The sequence below is a fragment of the Mobula birostris genome, chromosome 3 (genome assembly GCF_030028105.1).
Source record: "Mobula birostris isolate sMobBir1 chromosome 3, sMobBir1.hap1, whole genome shotgun sequence".
In the NCBI taxonomy this organism is placed as follows: domain Eukaryota; kingdom Metazoa; phylum Chordata; class Chondrichthyes; order Myliobatiformes; family Myliobatidae; genus Mobula; species Mobula birostris.
The window spans coordinates 149,312,063-149,330,899 of NC_092372.1; the positions used below are offsets into that span (position 1 = coordinate 149,312,063).

Here is an 18,837-nt window from a genome sequence, read left to right on the forward strand (position 1 = left end):
ACAAGCAATATAAATTAGCTGACCTCATGTTGAAAGCTAATTGCTTAACAATGCATTAACAAGTAATCAACAAAGGCTATGAACTTACAAGTAAGCAGTGAGATCTAGTAATTAGAAATGAGATAACAAACCACATCAGGAAGGACATAACACTACTACTATCTTTGAAGTACAAAATGATTCAAATGTTTCAATTTAATATCAGAGAATGTATAGAGTATACAACCAGAAGTTCCTCCTCTTTGCGACATCCACAAAAGAGAAAAAAAACAAAGAATGAATGACAGAAACATTAGACCCCCAAAGCTGCCCATCCCACTCACAAGCAACTGCAAAAGTATCACCCGTCACCCCTTCCCCACATGCTCAAGCAAAAGCACTGACCCCCCCCCCACCAACATTCACCTTGCAAGCAATAGCAAAGCCTCCAAAGAGACCATGTTCTGAGTCCATCAATAAAACTACTGTCCGTCGCAGTGCTTTGACATCTCAGACAGGCTCTCTCACTGGTGAGGGAGAGATATTGCTCCTGCAACAACCCAGAGTGGGAGACCAGCAGCTCTCTGTTTCGATGTTACAATCTGCCATGTCACTTGTCCGAGTCCCCTGACACGAGGACCAACAGACTCTCACTCACCATCAAGAGAGACAGAGATTGCTGAAGTGCATGGGCCTTCTGACAGCAGTGCACACTACCTGCTCTCTCAGTGTTTCAATCTCCCTTTGCGCTCCAGTCGGCGACATCAGTGAAGAACTGGGTTATCCACTGGGCCGCACCCCCAAAGACACACGTCTTCCAGGCTGAACCTGGGGGTATCAAAACGCCAGGCCACATGTCAAGTCCAAGAACAAGAACCCACCACGTGGAGAACTATAGTTTGAGCTGTAGCTGTAGATGACAGACTCTAACAGGCCCCCGGCTACTTTAACAAGAAAAGAGAGACATGAAAAAAAAAGAAAACATTATTTTGTGGACAAAGAAGTCGCCTGTCTGCAAAAATTGCTGGTGTCTACTTTTATGTACTTATAATCTCTGACTTCTTCATATCTTCCAATCTACCAATGATCTCAAATCCCACCTTCTTCTCCCCTTTCATCAGTCCAAGTTGACTACTCCATCTCCAAATCCTTGGCCCACTCTTCCATCTCCAACAAACACTCCCCTTCTCATAGCCCCTCCTTGTGCAACTGTAGGAGATGCATACTTGCCTTTTATTTCTTTCTTTGTCTCTATCTAGGGATCCCTGCAGTCCTTCCAGATGAAGCAGCAATTCATTCACACATCCTTCGATTCAGTGCATTGTACATGATCCCCTTTATATCAGAGGAATGAAACAAAGACTAGGTACAAAATACCTCTTTTCAATTCTCAAAGGCAATTATGATCTTCCATTTCTCTGTCACTTTAATTCTTCAACCCACTATGTCTCTGGCCTCCACTGATAGTCCATGTAAAGGCATTTGTAAGGTTCCCTATGCAAGGCTCAGTAATGTATTTGATAAGGTTTCCCATGCAAGGCTCCTTCAGAAAGTAAGGAGACATGGGATCCAAGGAGACCTTGCTTTGTGGATCTGGAATTGGCTTGCCCACAGAAGACAAAGAGTGGTTGTAGATGGTTCGTATTCTGCATGGAGTTCAGTACCCAGTGGTGTTCCACAGGGATCTGTTCTGGGACCCCCCTCTTCTTTTTGAATTTTATAAATGACCTGGATGAGGAAGTAGAAGGGTGGGTTAGTAAGTTTGCTGATGACACAAAGGTTGGGGGTGTTGTGGGTAGTCTGGAGGGTTGTCAGAGGTTACAGCGAGACACAGTAGGATACAGAACTGGGCTGGGAAGTGGCAGATGGACTTCAACACAGATAAATTTGAAGTGCTTCATTGTGGTATGTCCAATTTGAAGAGAGAATATAATATTAATGGTAAGACTCTTGGAAGTATGGAGGATCTGAGAGGTCTTGGGGTCCGTGTCAATAGGACACTGAAAGCTGCTGTGCAGGTTGACAGTGTTGTTAAGAAGGCGTATGGTGTGTTGGCATTCATCAGCTGTGGGATTGAGTTCAAGAGCCGTGAGGTAATGTTACAGCCATATAAGACCTTGGTCAGACCCCACTTGGAGTACTGTGTTCAGTTCTGGTCACCTCACTACAGGAAGGATGTGGATACTATAGAAATAGTGCAGAGGAGATTTACCGGTATGTTGCCTGGATTGGATGCTGTACCTTATGAGAATAAGTTGAGTGAACTTGGCTTTTTCTCCTTGGAGCAACGAAGGATGAGAGGTGACCTGATGGAGGTGTATAAGATGATGAGAGGCATTGATCATGTGGATAGCCAGAGGCTTTTTCCCAGGGCTGAAATGGCTGACACAAGGGGGCATAGTTTTAAGGTGCTTGGAAATGGGTACCAAAGGGATGTCAGGGTTAAGCTTTTTACACAGAGATTGGTGGGTGGATGTATGGAATGCACTGCCGGTGGCAGTGGTGGAGGTGGATACAATAGGGTCTTTTAAGAGCCTCTTAGATAGGTACATGGAGCATAGAAAAATAGAGGGCTATGTGCTAGGGAAATTCTAGGCAGTCTCTAGAGTAAGTTCCATGGTCGGCACAACATTGTGGGACAAAGGGCCTGTAATGTGCTGGAGATTTTCTGTGTTCTATGTTCTATGTAAACTTAAGGAATGGTATCACATATTCCTACAGTTACAACCACGGATTTAATGTCAAGTTTAACAATTTCAATAAAGCCCTCTTTACTCAGAAATGTGCTGTATATTTGTTTCACTTGATTTCTGTTTTTAAAAGTAATTGTTACTATAACTTTGATCTGCCTCCATGGCAGACCTTCCCTCTATTCTGTTCACTTTCCTCAAATTAAAACTTGCTGATCTTGTTACTTTACATTTTTGATGAATGATCCTTGACTTGAAACGTTAACACTTATTCTCTTTCCACTAATGTTCCTCGAACTCCCGTGTGCTTTCAGCATTCTTTGTTTTGAACTTCCTGCTTTTGCTGAAATCAAGCAACAGATCTGTGTCTTTGGCCTTACTTGCAATTGAAGTCGGATGCAGTGGACTATGACCAAAACTGTCAGGGATGTCACACGTCCGTGTCATTGGTGATGGGTGCATGGGAAATACTGGATGAAACCTGTTCTCACAAATGGTTCATCAAACACTGAAAACGTGTGTTTTGGGATAAACTTGTTTTGGTGCATCAAGTTATCACTGAAATAACTTGTAATCCAAGAAAGAAATAAAGCAGTACTTTTACAAAGAACTTGTTCATGAAATACATTCAGTTCTGATTCAACAAACAAATTTGACTGAACACTTGAACCATAATTTCTGTGAAAGTCAGAGTGTTTTCTGGACCAGTCTTCCACTGTGATGATTGAGGATAGAAAACACTTGCAGTCGTGGGGGCAGTGGGTAGCGGGAATGTTAGGCATGAAGATGCCATCAGTGAGCAGAAATTTGTCTCATGGAATTGCACAATAAAGACCACATTGGACTGTTCCTCCAGTAAAGCAGTAATTGATATTTAATTCAATGGACTATAATGAAACTGAATCTAATTAGGAGAGGAATGAACTATGAATTGGGAAATAACAAAGCTGTTGGATCAACTTTACTATTAGATAAATAGTGGGACACTCAATATTTCCAAAAATTGGGCAGAGGTTCTATCTGCTAGTTATCATTAATATACAGAAGATGCAATAGAACAGACTGTCCAACAAAACATATAAAATTGTTTGAGAAACCAACGTTTACATAGAGTCTACAAACTTGATGAGTTGTCTATTGGATGCTATTTACTTAGATTTTTAAAGAATATTCAGTCAAGTTCCATAAATGCATCCTTCAACTCTGTAGGTGACATATCACCTCTGGAATGGTGGGAGCGTAACGCACCCGAGCATTGTGTCTGGGGCTATCTTATTCACACCTAGCTAGTGTCTTTGGCAGTATTCTGGTGTGTCATATTTAATGGCTCTCAAGCCCAAAATACTCATTAACTTGCATCCATTTATTTCACTGTTTCAGTTTCAATGTACAACAGGTAAAACAAAATACTGCAAGATACTGAAAAGGAGCTTTGGAGGACTTTATTTGTATTTTAGTTCAGAGTACATGATCTGAATGAATGGCCCATTGTCACAGCTCACCTTCCCTTCATCTTCCTGGCCCAGAATGCACCAGTGTTGAAAAGTAAGGCCCTGGGTAGCAAGTGGGCCTTGAATATCATTGGCCTGAAGAAGCTTCACGCAAGAAAGTTCAAGGGAAGCCTTTGACAATCAGAAGTTTTGAAAATGATCAAAAATAATATAATTAATTAAAAAATTGGCTTTGCTTTGCATAAAAGGATAAATAAATATGAGCATGTAAAACACTTAAGTTATTAAAATATAAAAATCCAAATATAAAAATATTTAAAAATTGTAACTTATTCATCCTCGCAGCCCTGGAATCTGCTCTCCAGTATATAGACTTGTGATTCCTGATACAGGCTCCAAGAGATGAATCCCCAGGTGTACAGACAGGGAATCTCAACATACTGCTGCTCCACCACTGGTTCCATGTGAAGTTCAGTGGTGGATTACACGGAGAAATGAGGAGAAATGGATGGTAGAGCAGGGTCTTAGTGTGGGCATCCTGAAACCTGCCAGCACAAATGGAGAAATGTCAGCTGTTCTCTGCAGAGCTATTGGCAAAAATGTGCACGCTCAGATTAGATTTTGTTATTTTCTAAGCTGGCAGCTAACTGTACAAGTGCAGAATACCTTTCAGCAAGGAACATGTTGTTTCTTCTGTAGCTGTATCTTTGTATTGTAATTCCATTGGCTGATTCCTGACATGTTCCTGCTTCTCAAAGAAAGTAATTAATGGACACTCCAATTTGCATTGAGTTTAGAGACTCGGGGTATAGTTAATGTGCTGCCTTGTAATTAGCCTGCTACTTTTTTGGATTTGGATTTGTGTTCATGAATTGTCTTTGAAATTCTGATGTGATTTTAGCATCAGGGTTATGAAGGGTGAAGTAATTCTTCCCATTTTATTGCTTTATTTGGAGCATTGCATGGGACCTTGAACCACATTTTCCAGGGAGTGATCACCACTGAGTATGTCCAAAGCAGGCTAGTCTTTATACTCTAGCAATGAACAGTGAGGCCTGCGGGTAATCAAATCTCTGCATCTTTAGACCCCCACTAAACACCATGATTGTGCACCCCCACCCAACTCCCTCCTAATTTCATGACTACCCCTACCCTCACAATCTGGTACCCAGCACCACCCAAAGTATTGTTCTTTGAATTTCTAATTGTTGTGTCTCAACACACTCTGAAGAGCATCCTGTTGGACTAGGGTGTAGAATTGTTTGTTTTCTAGTATGTTTCTTTAGCTTAACTTTCCATGTTTGCTTATCATTTTTATATAACCACATGTATAAGTGTAATTGCCCAGAAAATTCCCTCAGAGTCAGAATCATGTTTAATATCATTGGTATATGTCTGAGGTTTGTTGTTTTGTGGCAGCAGTACATAATACAGCCTAATAATAAAAAATCATAAATTACAGTAAGAAGTATATATTAAAAATTAAATTAAATATATAGGGCATAAAAGAGAGCCAAAAAACTACTGAGGTAATGTTCATGGGTCCATTGTCCATTCAGAAATCTGATGGCAAGGGGAAGAAGCTGTTCTTGAAACGCTGAGTATGTGCCTTCACGTTTCTGTACTTCCTCCTTGATGGTAGCCTGGAGGGTCCTTAATGATGGATGCCATCCTTTTGAGCCATTGCCTTTGAGTGTGTCCTCGATGCTTGGGAGGTTAGTGCCTATGACAGCAGATTCCCATATTTCTGTAGCTTTTTCCAGTCCTGTGCAGTGGCCCCTCCATAGCAGACAGTGATGCAACCAGTTAGAGTGCTCACCATGGTACACCTGTAGAAATTTGTGAGCGTCTTTGGTGACATACCAAGTGATAGTCTAGTAATTGTAGTATAGCTGATACTGTATTTTCTAGAAGATTCTCAATTTTTTCTGCATCAGGTGTCCTGACACTTGAATCTGAGTATTTTGTAGATTAATTGTTATCACTGGAATATTGTTATCTCGAGTCTGAGTATGAGACAACCACTACTTCTTTTTCTTTGTTTATTCATTGTTCTTGTAATGCTTAAAGAAATGGCCATAACTACCAAGTTTTATGTTCACTCTTGACTATCAAAGAATGTCTGGATCAATATCACCAGATCCAACAATTCTGTATTAAAAGTAAGATCTTTTTGGCAACATACTGTATCTGCATGAATAAGGTGACCTTAATTATTATACTACGCAAACAACAGGAATTCTGCAGATGCTGGAAATTCAAGCAACACACATCAAAGTTGCTGGTGAACGCAGCAGGCCAGGCAGCATCTCTAGGAAGAGGTACAGTCGACGTTTCAGGCCGAGACCCTTCGTCAGGACTAACTGAAGGAAGAGTTAGTAAGAGATTTGAAAGTGGGAGGGGGTTGGGGGGGAGATCCAAAATGATAGGAGAAGACAGGAGGGGGAGAGATGGAGCCAAGAGCTGTACAGGTGATTGGCAAAGGGGATATGAGAGGATCATGGGACAGGAGGGCCAGGGAGAAAGACAAGGGGGAGGGGAACCCAGAGGATGGGCAAAGGGTATAGTCAGGGGGACAGACGGAGAAAAAGGAGAGTGAGAGAAAGAATGTGTGTATAAAAATAAATAACGGATGGGGTACGAGGGGGAGGTGGGGCATTAGTGGAAGTTAGAGAAGTCGATGTTCATGCAATCAGGTTGGAGGCTACCCAGACGGAATATAAGGTGTTGTTCCTCCAACCTGAGTGTGGCTTCATCTTTACAGTAGAGGAGGCCGTGGATAGACATGTCAGAATGGGAATGGGATGTGGAATTAAAATGTGTGGCCATTGGGAGATCCTGCTTTCTCTGGCGGACAGAACGTAGATGTTCAGCAAAGTGGTCTCCCAGTCTGCGTCGGGTCTCGCCAATATATAGAAGGCCACATCGGGAGCACCGGACGCAGTATATCACCCCAGTCGACTCACAGGTGAAGTGTTGCCTCACCTGGAAGGACTGTCTAGGGCCCTGAATGGTGGTAAGGGAGGAAGTGTAAGGGCATGTGTAGCACTTGTTCCGCTTACAAGGATAAGTGCCAGGAGGGAGATCAGTGGGGAGGGATGGGGGGGACGAATGGACAAGGGAAAGCAGGATCTCCCAGTGGCCACACATTTTAATTCCACATCCCATTCCCATTCTGACATGTCTATCCACGGCCTCCTCTACTGTAAAGATGAAGCCACACTCAGGTTGGAGGAACAACACCTTATATTTCGTCTGGGTAGCTTCCAACCTGATGGCATGAACATCGACTTCTCTAACTTCCGCTAATGCCCCACCTCTCCCTCGTACCCCATCCGTTATTTATTTTTATACACACATTCTTTCTCTCACTCTCATTTTTCTCCCTCTGTCCCTCTGAATATACCCCTTGCCCATCCTCTGGGTTCCCCCCCACCTTGTCTTTCTCCCCGGACCTCTTGTCCCATGATCCTCTCATATCCCCTTTGCCAATCACCTGTCCAGCACTTCGCTCCATCCCTCCCCCTCCTGTCTTCTCCTATCATTTTGGATCTCCCCCTCCCCCTCCCACTTTCAAATCTCTTGCTAACTCTTCCTTCAGTTGGTCCTGACGAAGGGTCTCGGCCTGAAACATTGACTGTACCTCTTCCTAGAGATGCTGCCTGGCCTGCTGCGTCCACCAGCAACTTTGATGTGTGTTGCTTAATTATTATACTGGCTGGATTGAAAAGTTTTTTTGGCAATATAGAACAGAAGCTGATAATAAATGGAAAAGATATCAGCTGTAGCCAGTAACTACTATAGAACAGCAGGAGTATATTCAGAATTCCCATGAGTTTCTCATGGCAGATGAGAAAAGTATATTGTTTTCAATAAAATAAATTTGCAGATGACACAAAGGAATGCAGTTGTGTATAAATATAAAAAAAGACTATGCTCCAAAAGATTAGAAAACAGCGAGCAGAAGTTATAGATGGATTCTAACGTAGACAAAACAAAAGTGATATATATTTGCACAGGAAACAGATGTGTAATAGAAGTGATTTCACCTGTAAAGGCAGTCAATTATAAAAGCCACCAGCTAATCCAAGTACATTTGTAGATAAGTTGAAATAAATTAACTTCAATTGTGTATTGCTTATTTCTGATTCTGCAGTATTTGGCATAGTAACTTCAGAAAAGTTACTTATCTTACATATAATTTCAATCCCTATCTCAATTAACCTTGTCCTCTGTCACTTAACATCTTCCTGTCCTTCCTTAACCTTTCCCTACAAATAAGTTCTTCTGACAAATAAGTCATAACGGTCACGTTGCTAGTCTACTCATTGCCAGACCTTCCTTGCAACCTACTCTTTTTTTTGCTATTTCTACTCTTAGTTCCCTCAGGCTCTGTCTCTGGAAATAATTCTCCCCCTGTTACAACAGTATTTTTACATTTTCTACTATTTGGCTGTTCAGTGCTGCAGTAATCTTTCCAACTGCGTCCTTGCACCTGCCTTTCACACATTAGTTTCCAAAAAAACACTTAACATCTCCCAAGATGGTTGTTTTCCCATCCACTCTGGTCTCAGACACTGGCCAATTTTTATTGTCTGAAGTACAAGGAATGCAAAAAATTACTCTGAACTCATCTTGTCTAAACCTGCTTTTCTCTCTCTTTTTAAAATCCTATTTTCACTTACACTCTGATTATCCAACTTCCACTCCATTTTTAAATATGCTGAAATTATAAAGACTTGTTGATTGTTGAAGTTGTCTCCCCTTCTTTTCTTTCATAAGTATATCACTACTCTCTACCTCAAACTTAACTCCTCTGTTATTGTTGACTACAGTTTCATTCCCCCAAACTTTGGCAATACAACAAATGCAGTGATAAACACTCGATATACAGACAAAAGGTGTGTTACTCTATGATTAGATTAATCCCACTGGTGATTCATTGCTTGCAGTAGGAACTATGTGAAGCTGAAGTTGAATAATTAGTGACTGTTTATCATGATGAATTTATTTTAAAGTTAACTAATCCACTGCTTTAATATTGCAAATGGAAATGAATCATTAATTTGAGTTTTATAATCAGTATGAACAACAATCAAAATAAAAGAATATGATGGAATGACTTTCAATTATAATGATCTGTTCATTACTTCTTGCTGTTTTATTTTTTTGATAACTGAAAGTAAACAACATGCATATTTCATTTATATAGGTCTGTTAATGCAGAAAATTATTCCTAAATATTTGAAAGAGGCATAGTATAAGTTTAAGATACTGAGTCAAAGAGCACCCCTAGATTAAAAATCCTGTGCATGCAAAATGGTTTACTTGAAAGGCATTGATGCATATCAATAACAATCATTTTGAAAACCTATTTTAAATGCAGCCTGCTTAGGAGGGGGATGTCAGAATGATTGGCAGCCATGAACCAAATTGGGCCAATGCTGTGGTCAAAGTATAAGAAGTCTTTGTTATGCAGTTTGGTCAGTAGAGGGGTAGCAGGAAGGTTGTTGGGAAGATATTGGGTGGTCTTGGTGAGATGTTTAGAAAAGAGACATTTAAACGAGGGATCGAGCCCTGCATTACACCAAGGATGAGATGAGTAAGAAGGGTAAGGGGAAGTTGAAGATCAAGAGTCCTCCAAGGACATTGTGAGAACATGTAGTCAAATCATAACTCAGGACAAACACGAGGAAATCTGCAGATGCTGGAAATTCAAGCAACGCACACAAAATGCTGGTGGAACTCATGAAATGTCTAAACATAGCTGTGGCCCATTGCATTTAACATCCTGTTAACAGATGAGTAACATCATAATATGAGCTATGTGAATCTCATAAGGTACAAAATTTTTTGTTCAGGAAGGGACCTCCTTCAGTGATTGGTTGTTGTCCAAACCAACTCTCCAGACATATGATATGTTCCATCATCTCTCTACTGGTACCCAGATTCAGTCTTACCAAGTTACTCTTTTTCTCAGGCACTCCAACATACAGCTCTAAAGAGTTTTCTCAAGTGTGAATTTCCTGGTTATTTGAAGGTAGGAAGTTCCACTGCAGCCATTCTCAATCTAGCTTCCTCCCTGAGTTTCAGCTAGGTAACAATGCCCACTATACCTCACTTCTTCCTTAGCTGTCTGCCAAAAGCCAAACAGAGGGTTTGTTATTGTAAGCATGAAGAATACCTGACACAATGTTGCCAATATTTTAAAGTTCAATATGTGAATAGTTGAAATCCTCCAGCAGACAGTATACGATTAACTTAAAAGACAGGGGATTCTGGAGATACTGGAAATCTTGAGCAATACCCATGAAATGCTGGAGGAACTCAGCAGGTCAGGCAGTGTCAATGGAGGGGAATAAAGAGTCAAAGTTTCTGGCCGAGATCCTTCATGGATTCACTCACTTTAACCTCCTGCTCTGTTCTTTTCTAGGAGTCTCAGCTGCCAAAGGATAATACTGCATAAAAATTTGTTCTTCTCCTACATGTTTAACTCAGCCTTTACCCTTATTCAATTAATGGCGGTGGCCAATGACAAGAAAGTAGTCTTTCAAAACCCCGTAAGTATTAATATAGCAGTAACAACTTATATTTGTATAGCTTTTTCCACAAATGCTCTCACAGGACAAAATAAAAGATTTGCTTTCCAGTTCCTTTAGGAAATTTAAGGGAAGGAGCATAAAGATTAGTGAAGAGGTAGGTTTCAAGATAAATTCAGATTTTAGTGCCTGCTAGCTGAAGGCTCAGCCACTAATCAGAGAAGTTCAAGAGGCAGAACTGGAGGTGATCCTACATCTTGCAAGGTTATGAGGTTGGAGAAAATTATTAATGGAAAAAGGAATAAAGACATGGAAAGATTTGAAAAGAAGAATGATAATTTTAAAGCTGTGGTTCAAAGTAACTGTGCTGACATAGGTGATAGATAAACAGGACTTGCAAGAGCCCACGTAGAAGGTGTTTTCAAACAAATTGTGCAACCATTTTCTATGTAGTAAATTATTCAGTTAACAACCAAATTCTAGTTCACAAGTAAGTTTTGTTTGACAATGAAAATTACACCAATATAAATTAGTAACTCTTTGCTGTAAACATTTAGGGTTAAATGATACTGATGCAAATGCCAAGTCATGTAAATCAATGAATAACCCAGGACTTATATAATCATGGCTTATATGCACACACATTTGATTAAAATAGTTATCCATTGTAAGGCAATGTATTTGCAATAATTTTGTTCGATGGCATTTTGCTTGCTGATATGCTGAAGCCTAAAGGAAGTATCTTTAAGTATAAAAACTGTCTTTCTCGTCCATTTGCTAAGAAGGTAAAAAGTCATAAGGAAGCTCACAAATGTTGGTATAATTCTGTGTAATTTATGCATTATGTTGGGTTATATCTGTAGCAACCAAGGAGGTGAATCAGGCAGTATTTTCTGCAGCCATGGAATTTCCCAAAGTGCTTTGCAGCCAGTGGAGAATGTACTCAGAATGTAACATAGAAAGTGTGGCTGTCAATTTATTCACAGCATATTCCCAGAGCAGCACTGAGAGAAGTACAAAATTATCTGTTCAGGTGTCAGCTCTGAATAAATACAGGACAGGATTCAGTGGAGTGCAAATAATAGTACAGGTGGAATATAAGCTTACCTACAAGCTTAACGTTCTACACTCACGTTTGCAGGTACAACTGAGACTGAGCCATAAATGGCAACACAGTTTGTCATTCACTTACCTCAGTTGACTGAGTTGATCACTTCACATGATTATCATAATTTGTATGAAAGGCTAAATGTCTTATCTATATAAATATACCTCATTTTTCCTCACTATCCAATTCTCCTAATGAGAGGATAATGTCCAAAAGTCTGTGGAAGAAAGCCCTAACAACTTGGCTGCAGGAAGATACATGAAGTTAATCACTCCTAGGAAGTGATATAAAAGCCTGATCCAGAAGATATAGATCATAGAACATTACAGCACAATTCAGACTCTTTGGCCCATGATATTGTGCCGACATTTTATCCTACTCTAAGATCAATCTAACCCTTCCTCTTACATAGCCCATTTTTCTATCATCCACGTACCTATCTAAGAGTTTCTTAAATGTATCTGATGTATCTGCCTCTACTGCCACCCCTGGCAGCGTGATCCATCCATTTCCCACTTACTGTAAAAATCTTACAGTGCTTCTGACATTTTCCTTATACTTTGCTCCGATCACCTTCAAATTATGCTCCCTCATATTAACCTTTTCTGTCCTTGGAAAAAATTACTGGCAATCCTTGACCTATGCCTCTTAATCATCTTATGCAGCCTTCATCAAATCACTTCTCAGCCTCCTTCACTCCACAGAGGAAAAACTCTATCACGTTTAACCTATCCTCGCAAGACATGTTCTCTAATCCAGGCAGCATCCTGGTAAATCACCTCTGCACCCTCTCTAAAGCTTCCACATCCTTCCCATAATGAGGCAACCAAAAATTAACACAATTACCCTGCAGCTCCTGGACTCACTCTCTCCAACTAATGAAGGCCAGCACACCATACACCTTCTTAACAACCTTATCAATTTGTGTGACAACTCTCAGGCATCTATGGACAAGGAACCCAAGAATCTTCCACACTGCCAAGAGTTTTGCCATTCACCCTGTATTTTGCTTCCAAAATTGACTTTCTGAAATTAATTGCTTCACTCTTTTACAGGTTGAATTCCATCTGCCACTTTTCAGCCCATCTCTTTATACTGTCAGTGTCCCACTGCAACTTGTTACAACCCTCCACACAATCCACAGCTCCACCAATCTTTGTGTCATCTGCAAACTTACTAACCCACTCTTTATCTTTCTCATTCAAGTTATTTATAAAATTCACAAAGAGCAGGGGTCCCAGAACAGATCCCTGCAGAACACCACTGGCCACCAACCTCCAGGCTGAGTATGCTCTGTCTACAACCACAATCTGCCTTCTATGTGTAAGCCAATTCTGAATCCACACAGCCAGGTTTCCTCAGATTCCATGCCTCCTGACTTTGTGAATGTGTCTACCATGGGGAACCTTATCAAGCACCTTACTAGAGTCCACTTTTACCACACCTATGGTTCTACCTTCATTAATATGCTTTGTTCACATCCTCAAAGAATTCAGTCAGGCTCGAGAGACATAACCTGCCTTTCACAAAGCCATGCTGACTATCCCTAACCAGCCATGAGAAAATCTGCAGACGCTGGACATTTAAGCAACACACACAAAATGCTGGTGGAACACAGCAGGCCAGGCAGCATCTATAGGAAGAAGTACAGTCGATGTTTCAGGCCGACACCATTTGTCCTGATGAAACGTCGACTGTACTTCTTCCTATAGATGCTGCCTAGCCTGCTGTGTTCCACCAGCATTTTGTGTGTGATCCCTAATAGAACATAGAATAGTACAGCACAGTACAGGCCCTTCGGCCCACAATGTTGTACCGACTCTCAAACCCTGCCTCCCATATAACACCCCACCTTAAATTCCTCCATATACCTGTCTAGTAGTCTCTTAAACTTCACTAGTATATCTGCCTCCACCACTGACTCAGGCAGTGCATTCCACGCACCAACCACTCTCTGAGTAAAAAACCTTCTTCTAATATCCCCCTTGAACTTCCCACCCCTTACCTTAAAGCCATGTCCTCTTGTATTGAGCAGTGGTGCCCTGGGGAAGAGGCGCCGGCTATCCACTCTATCTATTCCTCTTATTATCTTGTACACCTCTATCATGTCTCCTCTCATCCTCCTTCTCTCCAAAGAGTAAAGCCCTAGCTCCCTTAGTCTCTGATCATAATGCATACTCTCTAAACCAGGCAGCATCCTGGTAAATCTCCTCTGTACCTTTTCCAATGCTTCCACATCCCTCCTATAGTGAGGTGACCAGAACTGGACGCAGTGCTCCAAGTGTGGCATAACCAGAATTTTATAGAGCTGCATCATTACATCGCGACTCTTAAACTCTATCCCTCGACTTATGTAAGCTAACACCCCATAAGCTTTCTTAACTACCCTGTCCACCTGTGAGGCAACTTTCAGGGATCTGTGGACATGTACCCCGAGATCCCTCTGCTCCTCCACACTACCAAGTATCTTGCCATTTACTTTGTACTCTGCCTTGGAGTTTGTCCTTCCAAAGTGTACCACCTCACACTTCTCTGGGTTGAACTCCATCTGCCACTTCTCAGCCCACTTCTGCATCCTATCAATGTCTCTCTGTAATCTTCGACAATCCTCTACACTATCTACAACACCACCAACCTTTGTGTCGTCTGCAAACTTACCAACCCACCCTTCTACCCCCACATCCAGGTCATTAATAAAAATCACGAAAAGTAGGGGTCCCAGAGCAGATCCTTGTGGGACACCAATAGTCACAATCCTCCATTCTGAATGTACTCCCTCCACCACCACCCTCTGCCTTCTTCAGGCAAGCCAATTCAGAATCCACCTGGCCAAACTTCCCTGGATCCCATGCCTTCTGACTTTCTGAATAAGCCTACCGTGTGGAACCTTGTCAAATGCCTTACTAAAATCCATATAGATCACATCCACTGCACTACCCTCATCTATATGCCTGGTCACCTCCTCAAAGAACTCTATCAGGCTTGTTAGACACGATCTGCCCTTCACAAAGCCATGCTGACTGTCCCTGATCAGACCATGATTCTCTAAATGCCCATAGATCCTATCTCTAAGAATCTTTTCCAACAGCTTTCCCACCACAGACGTAAGGCTCACTGGTCTATAATTACCCGGACTATCCCTACTACCTTTTTTGAACAAGGGAACAACATTCACCTCCCTCCAATCTTCCGGTACCATGCCGGTGGACAACGAGGACATAAAGATCCTAGCCAAAGGCTCAGCAATCTCTTCCCTCGCCTTGTGGAGCAGCCTGGGGAATATTCCGTCAGGCCCCGGGGACTTATCCGTCCTAATGTATTTTAACAACTCTGCCTATGCTTTTCCAATTGCTCATTATTGTGGTAGTTAATGGGTTAATCCTATGCAACTCAGTTAGCCACCCCCACAAGAGAGGAGTTCACATATTGTACCAGCAGAGTTATCAATAAAGTTCAGTTGAATAGCCTCCATGCTGGCGTGCTCTGCACTATCCCTCATTAAGAAACACAACATGGTGTTAGAGTAGTTGATCATCAATGAATTCGGACGACAAACCAAAGGAGATCCCCACCAAGAAAGAATTTGCAGTAAGTCTGTTCTTGTTTACATATATCTGTGGGAGGTGTCCAGGGACTTGTCGCCTACAGGCTGCACCTAAAAGTGGATAGATTGTAATAATCTATGGATTATTATGGATTATAGATTGTATGGGTCCTAGCTATGCCTGCCTTTTTGTTGGGTTTGTGGAACAATCTATGTTCCATGCCTATTCTGGTATCTGTCCCCCACTTTTCCTTCGCTACATCGACGACTGCATTGGCGCTGCTTCCTGCACGCATGCAGAACTCGTTGACTCTATTAACTTTGCCTCCAACTTTCACCCTGCCCTCAAGTTTACCTGGTCCATTTCTGACACCTCCCTCCCCTTTCTAGATCTTTCTGTCTCTGTCTCTGGAGACAGCTTATCCACTGATGTCTACTATAAGCCTACTGACTCTCACAGCTATCTGGACTATTCCTCTTCTCACCCTGTCTCTGGCAAAAACGCCATCCCCTTCTCGCAATTCCTCCGTCTCTGCCGCATCTGCTCTCAGGATGAGGCTTTTCATTCTAGGACGAGGGAGACGTCTTCCTTTTTTAAAGAAAGGGGCTTCCCTTCCTCCACTATCAACTCTGCTCTTAAACGCATCTCCGCCATTTCACGTACATCTGCTCTCACTCCATCCTCCCGCCACCCCACTAGGAATAGGGTTCCCCTGGTCCTCACCTACCACTCCACCAGCCTCCGGGTCCAACATATTATTCTCCGTAACTTCCACCACCTCCAACGGGATCCCACCACTAAGCACATCTTTCCCTCCCCCCCCCCCGCATTCCGCAGGGATCTTTTGCTCCCTACGCAACTCCCTTGTCCATTCGTCCCCCCCATCCCTCCCCACTGATCTCCTTCCTGGCACTTATCCGTGTAAGCGGAACAAGTGCTACACATGCCCTTACACTTCCTCCCTTACCACCATTCAGGGCCCCAAACAGTCCTTCCAGGTGAGGCAACACTTCACCTGTGAGCCGACTGGGGTGATATACTGCGTCCGGTGCTCCCGATGTGGCCTTTTATATATTGGTGAGACCCGACGCAGACTGGGAGACCGCTTTGCTGAACATCTACGCTCTGTCCGCCAGAGAAAGCAGGATCTCCCAGTGGCCACACATTTTAATTCCACATCCCAATCCCATTCTGACATGTCTATCCATGGCCTCCTCTACTGTAAAGATGAAGCCACACTCAGGTTGGAGGAACAACACCTTATATTCCTTCTGGGTAGCCTCCAACCTGATGGCATGAACATCGACTTCTCTAACTTCCGCTAAGGCCCCACCTCCCCCTCGTACCCCATCTGTTACTTATTTTTATGCACACATTCTTTCTCTCACTCTCCTTTTTCCCCCTCTGTCCCTCTGAATATACCTCTTGCCCATCCTCTGGGTCCCCCCCCTTGTCTTTCTTCCCGGACCTCCTGTCCCATGATCCTCTCGTATCCCCTTTTGCCAATCACCTGTCCAGCTCTTGGCTCTATCCCTCCCCCTCCTGTCTTCTCCTATCATTTTGGATCTCCCCCTCCCCCTCCAACTTTCAAATCCCTTACTCACTCTTCCTTCAGTTAGTCCTGACGAAGGGTCTCGGCCTGAAACGTCGACTGCACCTCTTCCTACAGATGCTGCCTGGCCTGCTGCGTTCACCAGCAACTTTGATGTGTGTTGCTTGAATTTCCAGCATCTGCAGAATTCCTGTTGTTTGAGATTGTAATAATCTGTGGGCCACTAGCCTGGGGAAGTACACAGAGACACAAACACAGCAAAGATGTCAGAGAAGTCAGTCAAACTCTCAGTGAGAGAGAGAGAAAAAAAGACTTTTGTAGTCTAAATAAATAAAGTAATAAATAGGCAAACAAACAGGAAAATAAAGCAGTACCCGCAGTACCTATATCTGCTTACCCAATAAAGCCCCCTGAAACATTTGATTTCTCTAAACCAGGGGACCTTGAGAGATGGCCCAGATGCTTTGAGAGTTTTAAGATTGCAAGCAATCTCACTCAGGCTTCAAGTAAGTACACTGATACACTAACATACTGGGGCTACTGAAAGAACAGTACCTTATCCATGTGAGACCAGGAGTGATGCCCTACTCAGTGACCACAGTGAGACATATATCAGTCCCATTGATGAATGTCAGAGCTGAACTTGAGAAATTGGAGGCACTTGAGATCAGAACTAGAGTGAATGGACCTACTGACTGATGTGTGGGTATTGTTCCTGTTCCCAAGCCAGATGGGCAATGAGGGTCTGTGTTGATCTAACAAAATGAGGCAGGAGGTTCTCCTGCCCTCTGTTGAGCACACAGTGGGTATGCTGGGTAGAACAAAGATCTTCACCAAACTAGATGCAATCTCAGCGTTCAGGCAGATCCGTTTAGCTCCTACTGAATGGTGTTACACCCAAGTTGAAAGAGATGTTGGCTGTCATGTGGGCTTGTGAATGCTTCACGTGCTACTTGATAGGCACTAAATTCCTGCTTGAAACAGACCACAAGCCACCTGTCAGCCTCCTCAATTCCTAACACTTGGATGACTTACCTCCATGTCTGCAAAGATTCAAAATGAGGCTTATCCAGAAGTGAATGGATGGAAGCTGACTCCACCCTCATGAAAAACACCAACATCTACTTAACTGAGGTGTGTGAAAACTTTCCTGCATCACAGAGTAAACCGGATGAAATTTGCACTGAGTTGAAAAAGGAAAAAAATCTGCAGCAAGGCCATGGAATAATGTCAGCATGGATGGTTGAACCTCTCTGACCCACAGATTTCCCAGACCTTCCAAGGCAAATTGTAGGCACAGATATTTTTGAGCTGAAAAGAGACAAATATCTTCTCACTGTAGATTACTACTTACAGAATATTGAGGTGTCGAAGCTGTCCTGTACATCCTGAGCATCAGTTAAACAGCACCTGAAAGCTGTATTCACTTGAACAATCATCCACAATTCAGCTGGTCAGAATTCAAAGCCTTTGCTAGGGTCTGAGTTCAAACAGCAGACAAGCAGCCCACGGTAGCCACAGGCAAATGGAGAAGTGGAAAGAGCAGCGCAAACTGTTAAGAGCCTCCTGCTGAAGGCTAAAAACCCCTACAAAGCACTGCTAGCTTATCGCTCCTCACCTCTTGTGAATGGCTGGAGACTGAGAACAAGCCTGTTGTTCTTTCTTCCCTTCTCCAACCTCACTCACCGGACCTGGACCAATTGAGAAATTTTAAGAAATCACAGCGTGAGTAAATAAGGCAACATGCATGATCTCAGACAACACAGTACAATCCTTGTCACCAGTCAGGAGCTATGGAGCTGTGAATCTGTCAGAGTTCCAGCCAATCCACCAAAGGAACATTAGTCACTATGATCATTTGTGATCAGAACATCACAAAATGAAATCAAGCAGAGTAGACATGTGTTCTTGCATCTTCAAAGTCCACGGAAAGTAGAGAAAGGAATAGAGTGGCCTGATCCTTATGATAGGGG

General features: G+C 42.5%; 1 protein-coding gene across 2 annotated transcripts in view; it reads left to right on the forward strand.

Moving 5' to 3' along the window:
* calcr (calcitonin receptor) overlaps nt 1-18,837 on the forward strand; it is a 282,986-nt gene that overhangs the window by 172,927 nt on the left and 91,222 nt on the right. For both annotated transcript variants that reach the window (XM_072252000.1, XM_072251999.1), the window contains exon 7: nt 10,554-10,680. In XM_072252000.1, coding sequence (XP_072108101.1) covers nt 10,554-10,680 — 127 coding nt within the window. The remainder of the gene's footprint in view (nt 1-10,553; nt 10,681-18,837) is intronic.